Source organism: Ricinus communis, chromosome 5 (assembly GCF_019578655.1).
Source record: "Ricinus communis isolate WT05 ecotype wild-type chromosome 5, ASM1957865v1, whole genome shotgun sequence".
NCBI classification, from domain to species: Eukaryota; Viridiplantae; Streptophyta; class Magnoliopsida; order Malpighiales; family Euphorbiaceae; genus Ricinus; species Ricinus communis.
The window spans coordinates 27,281,521-27,296,341 of NC_063260.1; the positions used below are offsets into that span (position 1 = coordinate 27,281,521).

Sequence of the window (14,821 nt, forward strand, 5' to 3'; positions counted from 1 at the left end):
AATCCTTCTATAAAGTGACTTGAATTTATAAGTTAGAATGCCAATTAGATTTTAGCTAAAATGAGATTTTTTTGTTTGATTATAATGTATATTTTCTATTTAATGATATATATAAACTTAATTAAATTTAAAAATTAGTGTCACTCATCTACCACAAAGCATAAAATATTTAAAATATGTGTCATTTTTTTATTTATTGTAGTACAGACATCAAATTTACTCAAGAATTTTTCTCTTTAAAAACTATTAATTGTCTACTCGTACGTTGTACGACTATTATTATTAGTTTAATTACAAAACCAAGTTTACAGATAAATATTAATAGATTTTTCAATATTTAATACTTATTTTTAAATATCCCTGTTAATTTTTTGAAGATATTTTATGATTTTATTAGCAAATAATATAAAAATTATATTAGAAATATTTATTAATTAATTAGGGAAAAGAAGGAAAGGCTAAAGTTAGCCGGCTAGAGGTGCGAGTGAGGGCAGGGCGACAAAAGTCATAGAAGGGAAATTACGGAAAAACCAAGTTTAAGGACTTAAAAGCAACGCTACCAGGTTAGCTGATTAGTTATTGGGTAGAGTGAATTTACGAAAATACCAACAGTACGGACTTAAAAACAACGCAACGCGGCTCACTCCTCAGGGAATTTGGCTCCTACAAAAGGGTCCTTTGTAAAGACAAGACTCAATAGAGAGGCAAGGCAACTTGCACTTGCAGGCGAACCCTTCTCTCTCGTTTACTCTCTGCATTCAATTCATACATTACATATTACATTTGCACTCTCCCTTCTGAACTTGGAACGATTCAGATCCATCCTTGATTCGCTGAAACATCTAATTTACACATTTCCTGTTCCAGGTACTTAATTAATTAAACCCTAAGCCTCTCATTTGTATTTTTTTTTTCTTTTGATGTTCTCTTCTTTCTTTTAATCCTGAAAGGCTTTTCCAATAGTTGCTTTTTGTTCGTAATTGGATTCGCGATTTCCTTTGTTTAGTAGAAGAATTTAACTTCAATCATGACTTTTTTTTTCTTAGCCATCATTTTTCAGTTTGATTCAGGCGATTTTTTATTGTTATTTTTTTTCTCTTGCATTGTGCACTATATAGTAATGTAGTAGAAGATCCCAATCTTTATCTTCAGTTTCTTTTCCTATCTTTGGTAATAATGATAATGCTTAATGCCATTCAATCAGTTTTCTTTTTCTTCTTTTGACGTTTAACTCTCTCTCTTTTGTTGATTGCGTCTTTGAGAATAATAATTACATTGTATATGTTGTCTCTGTGCAGGACAGAGAGACTGTTTCCTGATTTTGGGAGCAGCGATGTTCGGTTCTAACCGTATGTGTTCTAATAGACTTTTGTTGTTCCTTTTTCTCTCAGTTTGGCATGTCGCTTTGTATTGGTCCAATCTCTTCCTGGTGAATCCTTTAAATATAATTACATCTAGAAGCTTTCTTATATGCATATTCCTCAATTCCATTACCTTTCTCATGGTTTTTACGGAGTTCCTTAGTTGATTTTTTTATTTCAATATGTCTTAGACTTGGCGATCATTCATTGCCTGGCATTCTTCTGTTAACATCAGTAGTAGGTTAAGTTGTTTAAGCGTATATAGGACCTGCATGTGACCCTAAACACTTTGAAACATGTTAGTAGAATGGGAGTATGGATATTCTATTGTCGTAGTTGTTTGTACTATGATTGTATTTGCATGTGCATGTATGTACCTCTGTTCCATTTCATATACATGATAATAATCTGAACTTCATCTTAACAGCTTTTGGGCAGTCATCTAGTAGCCCTTTTGGGCAGTCTTCTACTAGCCCTTTTGGGCAGTCATCTAGTAGCGCTTTTGGGTCCCAATCGGTCTTCGGCCAGACAAATAATGGAACCAATAATCCTTTTGCTCCAAAACCATTTGGTACTACAACCCCTTTTGGTTCACAAACAGGGGGTTCCATCTTTGGAGGCACTTCAACTGGAATGTTTGGTGCTCCTCAAACTTCCTCACCATTCTCTTCCGGAGCAACCTTTGGTGCTTCGTCTTCCCCATCTTTTGGAGGGTCAGTTCCTGCATTCGGAGCTTCTTCTTCACCTTCTTTTGGCAGTTCATCGTCATTTGGTGGTAAGTATGGCTGTAGATTTTAATGTTATACCATTTATTTGGTTGCTCCTTGCTCACCCTTTGCCCTGTTTGTTGATTATGCTTGATGCTACTGAAATATCTTTACATTCTCATAGTTTTGTCCATTTGTATTAGATGTTTCTGTAACTCATGCTTTTGGAAGTTGTGGTAGATAGCATAATTGATATAAATCAGAGGTTTGAGATTTTATATTTTTCTTGAATTGAGGGTTCTTATTGAAATTTTCTGAACATAGGTTTTAGACTGAAATTGGTTATAAGGTTGGTTTTCTTTTATTTTGTTAATACTTTTCTTTTTAAATTATCCTATTCTCTCTTTCCTTTTTCTTTTTTGGTGTTCGTATTTGTTGTATGATGCCTACCAGTATTTTGTACTTTATCATCGTCACTTACTAAGCAGATCTGCACAAATATGTTATCAGGAAAAGTATACATTCTTTAGTAAAATAAATTTGTGTAGGTTCTGATGATGTCTTTGCTGGGATCCAATTTCTGGAACTGCATTGAAGATCGTTTCTTGGCATAATATGTATGTAGGATACTAGCAGTTTAATGTCATGATATATAAGTTGTAATTTCAAATTCTAAATATCCTTAGTTTTCATGTTAGTCGTTTGCTTTTATTTCTTCTTCATAACTTTAGGATGACAGATTCATTTGTAAGATAGACTTCTAACCATTTATTATAATTTCAGAAAAATAGATACATACACAACACATTTTTCAATAAAAATATAGGAAAGTGTTTTGTTCAATGCACACGATGACAAGTATCTCACTTTATTTATCTTTTGCAGGTTCTTCCGTTTTTGGCCAGAAGCCTGCTTTTGGAGCCTTTGGCTCTGCTACTCAAACTAGTCCATTTGGAAGTACAAGTCAGCAATCACAGCCTGCATTTGGTAGTGGCTTGTTTGGTTCTACAACACCTTTTGGTACATCAAGTCAGCCTGCTTTTGGTGCTGCTAGTAATCCTGGATTTGGTTCGACAAGTGCCCCTGCTTTTGGTGCTAGTAGTGCTCCTTCCTTTGGTGCAAACAGCACTTTGGGTTTTGGTGCTAACAGCACTCCGTCCTTTGGTTTTACAAGTACCCCGACATTTGGCTCAACAGCATCAGCATTTGGAGTGTCCAGCAGCCCGGTATTTGGATCTGGGGCTGGCTTTGGATCTTCAAGCGCACCTGTTTTTGGAACATCAGGCTCCTCTGGTTTTGGTGCTTCCAGTCCTGCTTTTGGTACTAATTCAAGCGCTCCTGGATTTGGTGTGTCTACTAGTGCTCCTGCCTTTGGGTCTACGACTACTCCTTCCTTTGGAAGTGCCCCTGCTTTTGGGACTTCAGCTACCCCATCCTTTAGCTTCGCATCAAGTCCATCTTTTGGCCAATCAACTTCTGCATTTGCAAATAGTCCATTTGGAACCAGTTCTCCATTTGGTGAGTTCTTTTAACTAGTTATATGCTGTGATGCTATTATGAAAGCTCCAGGATTTGAAGAACTGAAAATTTTATTTTGCAGCTATTTTTTGAGCAGTTACTAAAACAGGCTATGTACTTTTATCGACTTGTATGTAGGAACCCAAGCTACAACACCAACATTTGGGAACACTGGTTTTGGGCAGCCAGCATTTGCAGGGAATCGTGGGGGAAGTAGAGTAGTGCCCTACACTGCAACAGCTGAAACAGACAGCAGCAGTGGTCAGCCTGGAAAATTGGAGTCTATATCAGCCATGTCTGTGTACAAAGATAAAAGCCATGAAGAACTGAGGTGGGAAGATTATCAATCCGGAGATAAAGGTAGTTCTAAGTAAATATGTTTTCAAAATCTGATTTTTTTTTTCAAATTTTCATTGCTAATACAGTGATGTTTACTACTATTCTATATCATTATGTTCGATTGCAGGTGGACCAGTCGCTCCTGGTCAATCCTCCAGCGGGATTAACTTTGCTACATCTACTGCACAGTCGAATCCTTTTGCTCCATCAAACACATTTGCACAGACATCTGCTAGTCCCTTTTCTTCTTCAGTTTCTTCCAATCCGTTTTCTTCAAAGCCTTTTGGACCTACAAGTAATCCTACATTTCCTTCACCTTTTAACACTTCATCCAACCCTTTTCAGTCAACCTCAGCTTTTGCATCGACATCATCTTCTGCATTTACATCCAGTGTAGCCCCATCACCTTTTGGGACAACTAGTTCATCTGCTTTTACTTCAACACCATCCTTGTTTAATTCTAGCATAGGGCAGACAAATTCTTCACCTTTTGGAAATTTTACAAGTACTCAATCATCTCTCTCATTCCCATCCTCCACACCTGCCTTTACACAGACAAGTTCTCCATTTGGACAAGTGACCACTTCTTTTACACCGAGTACTGCCTCTTCTTTTACCCAGTCAAGCATGTTCAGTACTCCTTCCACTGGTTTTGGATTCTCAAGCTCTACATCTCTGATGCCTTCAACTAACCAAGGGGTGTTTCCCCAACCATCTGTAAGTAAATAATTTATCCTTTTTGCATCCCAAAAAGCATTATGTTTTGATATGGATACTGGGATTTAATCTCTCCTGAAGCCATTTGTTTCCAATGTTATCATCCGCTACCAATTCCTAGAAGGTCTATGCTGGGCAGAATCTGTGGAATGTGAATTGAAATGGATGGAATGTCAGAAATGGAGAGAATCTACGCCGAATTTTGATGCATGCTTTATTAATTCGCTAATATCTTATTATTCTTTGCATGGTGGGGTTTTTTTGTGGTTTAAATTTGACTTTTCTTGATTACTAATAGTCCCTTTACTTGAAGTTGTCTCAGTCTGTGCCTTTTCAATTGTCTCAACCTTCTCAGCCTGGTGCTCTTAACTTCAGCAATTTCGGTCAGTCACAAGCAGGTGCTTTACGCTTTATCCTTTCCTATTTTCATCCAACTATATGATTCTTAAGTTTTTTACTCGATGTTGCAACTTTACTTACGCGGTGTTTACAGCTGGTACAAGTGGTTTTGCTGGTTCATCAAGTATTTATGGTCAGTCCATGTTTGGACCATTGTAAGTCCTCTCTTCTGCAAATATCTTGTCTAGATTCATGCTGTCATATGTATACTTCTGTCTTGATTGTATGCATGCGTTGACTGGTTTGTTATCTACAGTCCTTATGATGCTCTATCTTGATCAGCTTCCTGGTTGTATAAGCATGTCTACTCATTTCATTATTCATAATTGCTTTCTTTGTCTGTCACTATAGCAACAATGAACTAGATTTGAATTCCTTCTTGGCATTGACTACATCAATTTATTATTCATGTTTTCTATTTGCAGATCTACCACACAGAGTTCTGTTGCTGTTCAGCCAGCACCTGTTACAAATCCATTTGGGACACTCCCTGCAATGCCTCAAATGTCTATTGGTCGAGCTGGAACTACACCTTCCGTTCAATATGGGATCTCTAGCTTGCCTGTAAGTATCCTTTATTTTGAATCTTGCTATTTTATTCTAGGTTGTTGTACTGATCTAATTTACTATCTCAGTTTTGGTTGGAATCAGTTTATACACCATGTGAAAAACAAATGAATAGTAATGGTACAACTGTAATCACGATAATCTAGGAATGTCATAAATGAAATGAACAAAAGTTTATGGAATTCGTTTGTTGTAGACATTATGTTAGAGCTGTTGCTATATTCTTGTATGTTGTTGATTATGATTCTTATCCCTGTTACAATATGCTTGCATAACTTATGTAGCTTTGTTTTTACACTGCTGTCTTTCAGGTTGTTGATAAACCTGCTCCTGTTAGAATATCATCCTTGTTGACTTCTAGGCACTTGTCACAAAGGCGGATCAGGTTACCAGCAAGGAAATATAATCCTAAGCATGATGGTCCAAAGGTGAGTAAAATTGCTGAAATGGTCCCTGAGAACAACAATAGTACTATTTCTTTCACTAGAACTGAAGTCATAGAGTTGCTTTTTAGGCTTGCATCTAACTTGCATTTTTTCCATTGCTGGATTATTGCATTCAGGTTCCATTTTTCTGTGATGAAGAAGAAACAACTGGCAGACCAAAGGCAGATGCTCTATTTATTCCTCGGGAAAACCCAAGGGCTCTGGTCATTCGTCCAACAGAGCAGTGGCCCTTGAGATCCAGTGCAGAAAAAGCTCCTCCATTGAAGGATGCATCTACTCCTGTGTATGAGAATGGTAAGTTTTTGAATGAATGTAGCCTAAAGGCTTATAGAATTTTCTCCCCACTAAGGAATTATACTACTGTGTTTCATTTTATTTAGGCAAAATTTTAGAAGCTGTGGATGTTCCTTCTTCAAGTGGTTCTAGTGCTAAAGATAGTAAGTTTTCATCTCTCGCTGTAATGGTTCTTTTATATGTATTTTCTTCTTCTGTTTGTGCTGAAACTCGGTGCCGTTATTTTAAAGATGTAAAAATTACAAGAATGATATTGTGAATCTATTTGTTACTTATGAGAAATTAGATATTTAAACCAATTTCTTTTTGTTTGAGAATGAGAATAGAAGTCATAAAAATTTGTGTACTTTAGGAGGTCAATTAGCATCATTCAAACTCTACAAAGCTGTTGTCTGATCCACCTAGCTTCTTGAGCGGCTACATCCCACTGTAGTTCTATATTGGAAGAAAGTTTATTGAGAAAGGAAGAACGCTATGCCATTGGGGTTCTTTCATCTTCTATTTCATAGTTTAAATTACTTGATGATCTTTACACTTGTACATTTTTATGTTATTTCAAGTATACTGAGGTTTCAATCCAAAAAAAAATAAATTACACTCAGATAAGATTTGATTGAAGCATATTTTCCGGGTCTTGTATGAGTCAAAACTGTTATTTCGATTATTTGAATTCAGATCCTAAATCAAAATCTTGAGTATCAAATTCTCTTAACTGAAAGCAAAGTTGTGGTGCTCATAACTTCTGTTATTTTCTTCTATTTATGTGCATAATAATACTTGTTAATTTTCCAGAGAATATGAGTGAAGATGGCCTTAGTAAGGAGCGAGTGCATTTGAAACTCAACCAGAAACCTAATGGAGTTCACGAGGATAATTCTGTTCAGAAAGAGGAGTTGTATATGACGCTTAGCGGTCACAGAGCTGGTGAAGCTGCAATTGTTTATGAGCATGGGGCTGACATTGAGGCACTAATGCCAAAACTACGGAGATCTGACTACTACACAGAGCCGCGAATCCAAGAATTGGCTGCCAAGGAAAGGGCTGAACCAGGGTTCTGCCGCCATGTTAAGGACTTTGTGGTTGGACGTCATGGTTATGGCAGCATTAAGTTTTTGGGTGAGACAGATGTGCGCCGGCTTGATCTAGAGTCCCTTGTGCAGTTTAACAACCGGGAGGTGATAGTATACACAGATGACAGCAAGAAGCCACCTGTTGGACAGGGTCTCAACAAACCTGCAGAGGTAACACTTCTTAACATCAAATGCTTTGACAAAAAGACTGGGCGGCAGTATACCGAAGGCGCAAAAATTGAGAAATACAAGGAGATGCTGAAAAGAAAGGCTGAGGAGCAAGGTGCCGAATTTGTGTCGTACGATCCTGTAAAAGGAGAATGGAAGTTCAGGGTCAACCATTTCAGCAAGTACGGTATGGGGGAAGAAGAAGAAGAAGAAGAAGAAGAAGAAGAAGACTGGATTGTGCTATCTGCCAGAGATTGCTAATAAAAATGTAGTTTTTGGAGGAGGGCTTGTTTCATGCGGGGATCTGTATAGGATTTTGTCAAATCGTGAGTCTGAATGGTGTGCCTGTGTATCAAATGTTCTTTGTAGTTGGTTCTCTAAGCTTTACTTCTCTCTCTCATTCTTTATCCTTTTTCTTTCTTTTAACATTTATTTTATGATGATGTTTTCTGATTTTTGCGTTTAGAACTAAAAGGGGCTTCGAGTTTGCTCATTTCACATTTTGGAAGATGAGATTTCTTTTTTCAGCCTACCGTCGGATCCATTTACGACGCTCAAGTATAAATTGTTTGGAAAGAAAGTAATTGCATAAGTTCTACCATATAAAGCACCATATAAAGCACATTAATATTGCTCTTAAACTTTAATTCGGAATGTCAAACTGAAAGGGTTCGTTTGGTAACCTGTTTCCTGTTTTTTGTCGTTCTATCTCATCGCTTTGTATGAATTTTAGAATCAATCGTTTTGAAAGTTGAGTGGAATGGATTCTTAGAATTTCTGAGAGTCGACTGAAGGGTAAATTTTATAGATTATTCATATAATTTTAATAAAATCTATGTATTCTGTAAAATTTTTCGCTAAAAATTCTTATATATATTATATATGAGAGTTTGATTTACAGTGAATAATAATAATATTATAAGGTTGAAAAAAAGAGGAAGAATTGTTGGGCTTTGTTAGTTGGGCTGAGAGAAAGCAAAATTTAGGGCTTCTTCCTAAATAGATGCGATGATACATATAAGAAGAAAGAAAGAGATTTAAGGGAGGTGCTGCTGCTAGCTGCTAGACCTACTTGCAGAAATTGGAAAGGAAATTATAAGGTAGGTAGGTTAGATAAACACGGCGGCAGCATGAAGACAATATTGTCATCGGAGACGATGGACATACCCGATGGGGTTAAGATCAAAGTGAACGCCAAGATCATTGAGGTAGAGGGACCTCGTGGCAAGCTCACCCGCAATTTCAAGCACCTTAACCTTGATTTCCAGCTGATTATGGACGAGGAAACCGGAGAACGCAAATTGAAGATAGAAGCATGGTTCGGTTCTAGAAAGACCAGCGCTTCCATCCGTACGGCCCTGAGCCACGTTGAGAATTTGATCACAGGTGTGACAAAGGGATATCGGTACAAGATGCGGTTCGTTTACGCTCACTTCCCTATCAACGCCTCCATTTCCAACTCTAACTCTTGCATTGAGATCCGCAATTTCCTTGGCGAGAAGAAGGTTCCTAAACTTTTTTTTCTTTCACTCCACTATATCTCTTTATGCTCTTATTAACATGACTACTATTTTTGTTATGTTTTTTGTTTTTAATAGATAATTTCAATTATAAAAATTGATATCGGCCAATATCGATGTATGCCACTGTCTTGGAAAATTTCATATATTAGAATATTTTGGCTTGTGATTTCTTGATTTTTCATCAGTGGAATTATTATTTTTGAACATTACTTAATCCTCACTTTGTTGTATTTGGCTAATTCAGGTTCGGAAAGTTGAAATGCTTGAAGGTGTGACTGTTGTCCGGTCTGAGAAGGTTAAGGATGAGCTGATTTTGGACGGGAATGACATTGAACTCGTCTCTCGTTCTGCTGCCCTAATTAACCAGGTATCTCTTCCCACCTATGCTTCTTTTTTTTTTCTAAAATTGGTCTAATATTTGATCTTTTTGTCTCAATGATTCTCATTTGAGAAACAAAACCCTTGTTATTCTTTCTGTAGGAGTAATAAATATATCTCTTTCTTTTCCTTTGAACAGAAATGCCATGTTAAGAACAAAGATATCAGAAAATTTCTCGATGGTATCTACGTCAGTGAGAAGTGCACCATAGTTGAAGAAGATTGAGATTGCGCTATTTTTACCTTCTTTTTTTTTTACTATCAAGGAGTTCATACTTCCGTGCTTGTACCCTGGTCTAACATCTGTAGTTTCAGTTCTCCGAAATTTTTGGGTCTTTTGTCACCTTTTATGGTTTGTCAAAGCTTTCTTCTTCGTATGCATTCACAAAAAATAATTGCCCGGTCTGATCATATTATATTGTTTATTGTTGTTTATAAGAACCTGCACCTAACTTAACTGTTACCAAGTCAATAGGGCATCGAGAAGTTGATGGTTTTGATTAAGGACTTGATTTGGACTAATGAGCATTCTCCTTTGGATTGTAATATACTAATAAACTGAGAATTATAGTTGTGTAAATTACTCTTTCACAGTTCTCGTGTAGCAGCAAATAATCTTTGAAATTGTAGACATTATCTTCCAAGTGAAGCAAAACTGATACTGCAGTCTCTAGTAAGTGCCAAACAGTAAACATGCATATTTTAAACCACTAACATTGGAACTTCTCTCGCGCTATATTCTTAAGGAGTGGCAGAAAAAAAATATGAAGTTTGCTTTGAACTGGTGGCCAAAAAGATAAAAGGTTAGTTGGAGCCTGATTTGCATTTTAAGCCATTTAACATTGAACTTCGTGGCACGAACAGATTCTACAGTGTTTGGTTGTTGCAGTGCCTTCTCCAAGCAAACACTAGCTATCATCAACAGCCAGTGAGTACCTTGGCGAATAAAGTGGCCTCATGAAAGAATAAGAGAGAAAAATTTTAAAAGGTACAAGAGAATTGAATTGGACGGAAAATAAAACTAGGCGATCGGAGGATTACGAAAGAAATGTGACTGTGACTAGGATAAATAAGAAGTAAATCAGTTGGCTGGCTTGTGCTCAATTAATAATGTTACTTTGAAAAGAAAAGAAGTGGGGCATCCTACTTCTGTAGCATACTGCTGCACAGATGATAATTTCCACTAGTTAAAGGAATGCCATCCTATTCTTGCCTACTTATAGAACAGAAAAGAAATACTAAATTAATATGTGGCTAAGACTTCTCCTTTATTACTATTTAAGTGAAGTTCTCTGTCATTGCATCTCTATACGTACCCCATGGCAACCTGCACGTCTTATGCGGCAATGATACTCGTTCAATTGGCTTATGGAGGATCAAATATCCTCATGAAAATAGCCCTTGAGAAAGGACTCAACCAACTTGTCTTTGTGGTTTACCGGCATTTGATTGCCATGATTTTGGTAGGGCCGTTTGCTTATGTTCTTGAAAGGTAAAGAATCCTTTTGATTACTGTTCATGTTTTATGTTTTTCGTATACCAGTGCTCGAGTCTGAAGCAGGAAACTAGATCAGTGATCTTACTTAAAAATTTGTGACTGTAAAATTGACATGGAAAGATTATGAAAATAAGAAAAGTAGTCATTTCTGTATATTTGCAAAGCAGGAAGCAGAGGCCTCCACTTTCGCTTCCAGTGATAACGAAGATTTTTGTGCTTGCTTCCCTAGGAACTACCATCCATCTTAATGTTTATTATGCTGGACTAGCGTATACTTCTGCAACAGTTGCAAGTGCATTGAGTAATGTCATCCCAAGTTTGACGTTCGTCATGGCAGTTCTATTGGGGTATTTTGTTCAAACCCCTTTACCTTCACTAGCTTCGAGTTTACCAAATTCTTTATAATCTTCTTATTTTACTTCTACTGATAACAGGATGGAGAAGCTGAAGATTTCAAGTGCTAGAGGATGGGCTAAGGTATTTGGCACCGTCATTTGCATAGGTGGGTCTCTCGTCTTCACCTTTTGGAAAGGAGGATATCTTTATAAAAGCCTTGAGGAGAGGCCGCTCATAAGCATTTATAGCAGCAGAGGACATAATGAGTTGAGGCATGCTAAGGAGAACTGGATCAAAGGTTCTGCTCTTATTCTGACCAGCCACATCGCATGGAGCGCTTGGCTAATTCTGCAGGTAGCTTCTATTTATTTTAAAATTCAAGTTATCCAAGTAAAAGAATGCTTACTGTATTATATGATAATTCTGGGCATATTCATTCAGGCTGTGGTTTACAAAGTGTACCCGGCTCGCTTATCACTGACCACTTTGATATGCTTTTTCGCATCAATTCAATCTTCTGTGCTTGCCTTGTTTTTCGGAAGAAATCCTACACTCTGGAAGCTGGATTGGAATGTGCAGCTGCTGACCATCATTTACTGTGTGAGTCAATTCCTCATTGACATATCTGTGGTTGCCACTGAATCTGAATTCGATCAATACTATTCATGCATTCTTTGAATATATATCTTACAAGACTGTTGCTGCAAGAAATTTGGCACTCACGTCTGATAATAAGTTAATTATTACATAGGGAGTTGTGATTTCAGCGTTAGTATATTACCTACAGACATGGTGTATTAGCAAGAAGGGGCCTGTTTTTGCAGCCATGTTTAGTCCACTGCTTCTGATTATTGTGGGAATATTCTCAGCCATCGCTTTCGCGGAGAGACTCCACGTCGGCAGGTGAATCTCTCTGTTCTTCTTTCTAAATTAAGCAACAGATTGTTTGTTTGAAAGCTTAAGGTCATATGGTGCATGTATTTTGGCATTTCCTAGTTTGACAGGAGCAGTTCTCATAATATTGGGCCTATACTGCGTGCTGTGGGGCAAAAGGCAAGAGGACAGTACTGCCGAATCGCCAGAGGAAGGAAAAGGCAGTGTTGGTGATGGAAACCCCGTAGAGATTCCCATAAATCATAATGCATTAACAAGTGCTAAACAAGCTCACAAAGGAAATGAAACTGAAAATCCATAAGGAGTGGCTGATGAAGAGCAATCCATCCAAAAAGGCTGAAGACACAACTTTTAATTCAGGCAAGGTTGTGCCTAGGTTAATAAACTAGGATTTCTTTTGGAAGGTTTTAGCATTGTGGCCACCAAGGAAAGGGGCACCAGTTTTATTATATTCATTTATTGGAAGAACAAACGAAATCCTTTTAAGAGAAAAAGCAGCACAAGTTTAGTTGATGATGGTTGTAGCGTAAGAAGCAACTGATAATAATTTCTCCAAGTATCGTCCTTTTTACTGAATTGATATATGATATTATATAACTAGTCAATTAATAAAAATTTTAATATTTAATATTAATTTATAATATTTAGAAAAAATAACGAGTTAATTATTTTTAAATGTTCTTTTTATTCAATTTTTATTTTTGGGAAAAGCAGACAGGTCTTTGTGTGGCTGACATAACTCAAACATCTTCACTTGCATAGTTTGCATATGCACACTAAATTAGAATATAAAGAGTCCAAGCAAAAGCGTCATTGAAATACCCATTGAAAGTAGTTAAATGGGCCTGACTGAATAAAGTTTAGGCCTTTTAAGGGTTTAGGGAAAAGGGGGAAGCGGGCGTATATTATGAAGATGCAAGAACGGGAGATTAGGGTTTTTTGAGCATATTCAGAGCACAGCACGACGCAGCGTGTTTGAGAAGGAAGAAGGAAAATGAAGACAATATTGTCATCGGAGACGATGGACATACCCGATGGGGTTAAAATCAAAGTAAACGCCAAGATTATTGAGGTTGAGGGACCTCGAGGGAAGCTCACCCGCAACTTCAAGCACCTGAATCTCGATTTCCAGCTGATTAAGGACGAGGAGACTGGCAAGCGCAAACTCAAAATAGAAGCGTGGTTCGGTTCCAGGAAGACCAGCGCTGCCATCCGCACCGCCCTCAGCCACGTCGAGAATTTGATAACAGGTGTCACAAAGGGATATCGCTACAAGATGCGATTTGTGTATGCTCACTTTCCTATCAATGCCTCCATCACCAACTCCAACTCTGCCATTGAAATCCGCAACTTTCTTGGCGAGAAGAAGGTACCATGCCAGTCTGTTTCCTTTTTTCTTTTTCTTTTTATTTCCATTACTATCAACATTGCAGGCCCCAGTTTCTTATAGCTAAAGAAGCCTTACTTGATATATCAGATAGGGGTTTAGATCTTTTAGCCATTTAATTTAATTAAAATAATGCTGTCTTTACAGTTGTTGTTTTGTATATGGTTTGAGGTATGCTGTTTTTGTTTGCTTGCTTCATGTTAGGAAAATTATTTGGTACTTTTGGTCTTGTACACTGAGATGTTGTTATACACATACAGCTAATCTCATAGTACGTTCACATTTCACCTAATGTCATTTCATTTTTCTATGTCATGCTGCTTTTTAGAATATTAGTATTCTATATGTTTCTATCTATGCTGTGTATCTTCGTAGTCAATTGAATTCCAAGTTACCATTCAAGTCTTAAAATAATTTTATATTAAATGTTTTAAAATCCAAGGCTCTTCTTTTTCAATTACCATATATTAACTAATAGGAATTTGCATATTATATTTTCAGTTTCTTAAATATGCAATTTTAACTCAACATTCAATATTACTTTGATGCACAAGCAATTTAGCAGGGTTCAGATAATGTGGCCTTTAAACTCAGCAATACTACTGGAAATTTTTTTGGCACGAGTGCTTGGATATTTACTATGCTTGGTTGCTTCAGGTCAGGAAAGTTGATATGTTGGAAGGTGTAACTGTTGTTCGATCTGAAAAAGTTAAAGATGAGCTTGTACTGGATGGCAATGACATTGAATTGGTGTCACGGTCAGCTGCCCTGATCAATCAGGTCTATTCGCTTGCTTAATCCTTTCTGTCTTTATGTATATTGTGAACACTCACAAGCACATTAGCTCCTTGTTTTTATGTATATGGGGCATCCCATTTGCACACCATTTGCTTTCATGTTTTAACTGCTCTACTTTTCTTTTGGACAGAAATGCCATGTTAAGAACAAAGATATCAGGAAATTCCTTGATGGTATCTATGTCAGCGAGAAAGGCACTGTTGCCGAACAAGAGTGATATTCTAGTCGCATTATATTTTCTTGGCTTTGTTACCCTGGTTATGAGGATGTCTTGTTGTTTTAGAAAAAATTTCGATTATAAAGTTTTGGATATCTTCTATATGGCTTGGCTGAGCTCAATTGAATTAAATTGACATTTCTTTTGCATATTCTAGCACAGTATAAACTAAAATAAAACCTCTGCGAAATCCTCTTGAAAGAC

The 14,821-nt window shown here is 37.1% G+C and overlaps 4 protein-coding genes across 9 annotated transcripts; all 4 read left to right on the forward strand.

Annotated features, from left to right (window-relative positions):
• The first annotated feature begins 624 nt into the window (after positions 1-624).
• On the forward strand, positions 625-7,986 carry LOC8278485 (nuclear pore complex protein NUP98A). 3 transcript variants are annotated; one of them, XM_015718991.3, is made up of 13 exons: positions 625-867; positions 1,299-1,349; positions 1,789-2,136; positions 2,954-3,586; positions 3,725-3,946; positions 4,053-4,642; positions 4,956-5,040; positions 5,136-5,196; positions 5,467-5,605; positions 5,920-6,036; positions 6,171-6,348; positions 6,435-6,491; positions 7,141-7,986. In XM_015718991.3, the coding sequence occupies exons 2-13, from the start codon at positions 1,334-1,336 to the stop codon at positions 7,845-7,847; spliced, it is 3,153 nt and encodes a 1,050-aa protein (XP_015574477.1). In that variant the 5' UTR covers positions 625-867; positions 1,299-1,333; the 3' UTR covers positions 7,848-7,986. The 3 variants fall into 3 exon arrangements, with proteins under 3 accessions (XP_015574477.1, XP_015574478.1, XP_015574479.1); XM_015718992.3 differs by having other exon boundaries at positions 635-867; positions 4,965-5,040; XM_015718993.3 differs by having other exon boundaries at positions 635-867; positions 4,998-5,040.
• Positions 7,987-8,602: 616 nt separating this feature from the next.
• Positions 8,603-9,898, forward strand: LOC8278486 (60S ribosomal protein L9-1). Its single transcript, XM_002518912.4, has 3 exons — positions 8,603-9,091; positions 9,354-9,476; positions 9,627-9,898. Exons 1-3 carry the CDS (start codon positions 8,717-8,719, stop codon positions 9,711-9,713), a joined length of 585 nt encoding a protein of 194 aa, XP_002518958.1. The 5' UTR covers positions 8,603-8,716; the 3' UTR covers positions 9,714-9,898.
• A 157-nt stretch (positions 9,899-10,055) lies between these two features.
• On the forward strand, positions 10,056-13,262 carry LOC8278487 (WAT1-related protein At1g43650). 4 transcript variants are annotated; one of them, XR_007215896.1, is made up of 7 exons: positions 10,056-10,979; positions 11,153-11,332; positions 11,420-11,675; positions 11,763-11,921; positions 12,073-12,224; positions 12,318-12,580; positions 13,080-13,262. XR_007215896.1 is itself a non-coding variant. In XM_002518913.4 (6 exons), the coding sequence occupies exons 1-6, from the start codon at positions 10,807-10,809 to the stop codon at positions 12,514-12,516; spliced, it is 1,119 nt and encodes a 372-aa protein (XP_002518959.1). In that variant the 5' UTR covers positions 10,056-10,806; the 3' UTR covers positions 12,517-12,728. The 4 variants fall into 4 exon arrangements, 3 of the variants coding, with proteins under 3 accessions (XP_002518959.1, XP_015574461.1, XP_048230083.1); XM_002518913.4 differs by lacking the exon at positions 13,080-13,262 and having other exon boundaries at positions 12,318-12,728; XM_015718975.3 differs by lacking the exon at positions 13,080-13,262 and having other exon boundaries at positions 12,109-12,224; positions 12,318-12,728.
• On the forward strand, positions 13,209-14,766 carry LOC8278488 (60S ribosomal protein L9). The gene is made up of 3 exons (XM_002518914.4): positions 13,209-13,584; positions 14,260-14,382; positions 14,531-14,766. The coding sequence occupies exons 1-3, from the start codon at positions 13,210-13,212 to the stop codon at positions 14,615-14,617; spliced, it is 585 nt and encodes a 194-aa protein (XP_002518960.1). The 5' UTR covers position 13,209; the 3' UTR covers positions 14,618-14,766.
• Positions 14,767-14,821: the final 55 nt, after the last annotated feature.

What these genes read in the sequence shown, in the direction of transcription:
- LOC8278485 (XM_015718991.3), top strand. An exon ending in CAGTTCATCGTCATTTGGTG is followed by an intron (nt 2,137 to 2,953) that starts GTAAGTATGGCT and finishes TATCTTTTGCAG; the next exon opens with GTTCTTCCGTTTTTGGCCAG. An exon ending in TGGAACCAGTTCTCCATTTG is followed by an intron (nt 3,587 to 3,724) that starts GTGAGTTCTTTT and finishes ACTTGTATGTAG; the next exon opens with GAACCCAAGCTACAACACCA.
- LOC8278486 (XM_002518912.4), top strand. Translation starts at nt 8,717, where the DNA reads ATGAAGACAATATTGTCATCGGAGACGATGGACATACCCGATGGGGTT. An exon ending in ATTTCCTTGGCGAGAAGAAG is followed by an intron (nt 9,092 to 9,353) that starts GTTCCTAAACTT and finishes TGGCTAATTCAG; the next exon opens with GTTCGGAAAGTTGAAATGCT. An exon ending in CTGCTGCCCTAATTAACCAG is followed by an intron (nt 9,477 to 9,626) that starts GTATCTCTTCCC and finishes TCCTTTGAACAG; the next exon opens with AAATGCCATGTTAAGAACAA.
- LOC8278487 (XM_002518913.4), top strand. Translation starts at nt 10,807, where the DNA reads ATGGCAACCTGCACGTCTTATGCGGCAATGATACTCGTTCAATTGGCT. An exon ending in GTCATGGCAGTTCTATTGGG is followed by an intron (nt 11,333 to 11,419) that starts GTATTTTGTTCA and finishes TACTGATAACAG; the next exon opens with GATGGAGAAGCTGAAGATTT. An exon ending in GCGCTTGGCTAATTCTGCAG is followed by an intron (nt 11,676 to 11,762) that starts GTAGCTTCTATT and finishes ATATTCATTCAG; the next exon opens with GCTGTGGTTTACAAAGTGTA.
- LOC8278488 (XM_002518914.4), top strand. Translation starts at nt 13,210, where the DNA reads ATGAAGACAATATTGTCATCGGAGACGATGGACATACCCGATGGGGTT. An exon ending in ACTTTCTTGGCGAGAAGAAG is followed by an intron (nt 13,585 to 14,259) that starts GTACCATGCCAG and finishes TGGTTGCTTCAG; the next exon opens with GTCAGGAAAGTTGATATGTT. An exon ending in CAGCTGCCCTGATCAATCAG is followed by an intron (nt 14,383 to 14,530) that starts GTCTATTCGCTT and finishes TCTTTTGGACAG; the next exon opens with AAATGCCATGTTAAGAACAA.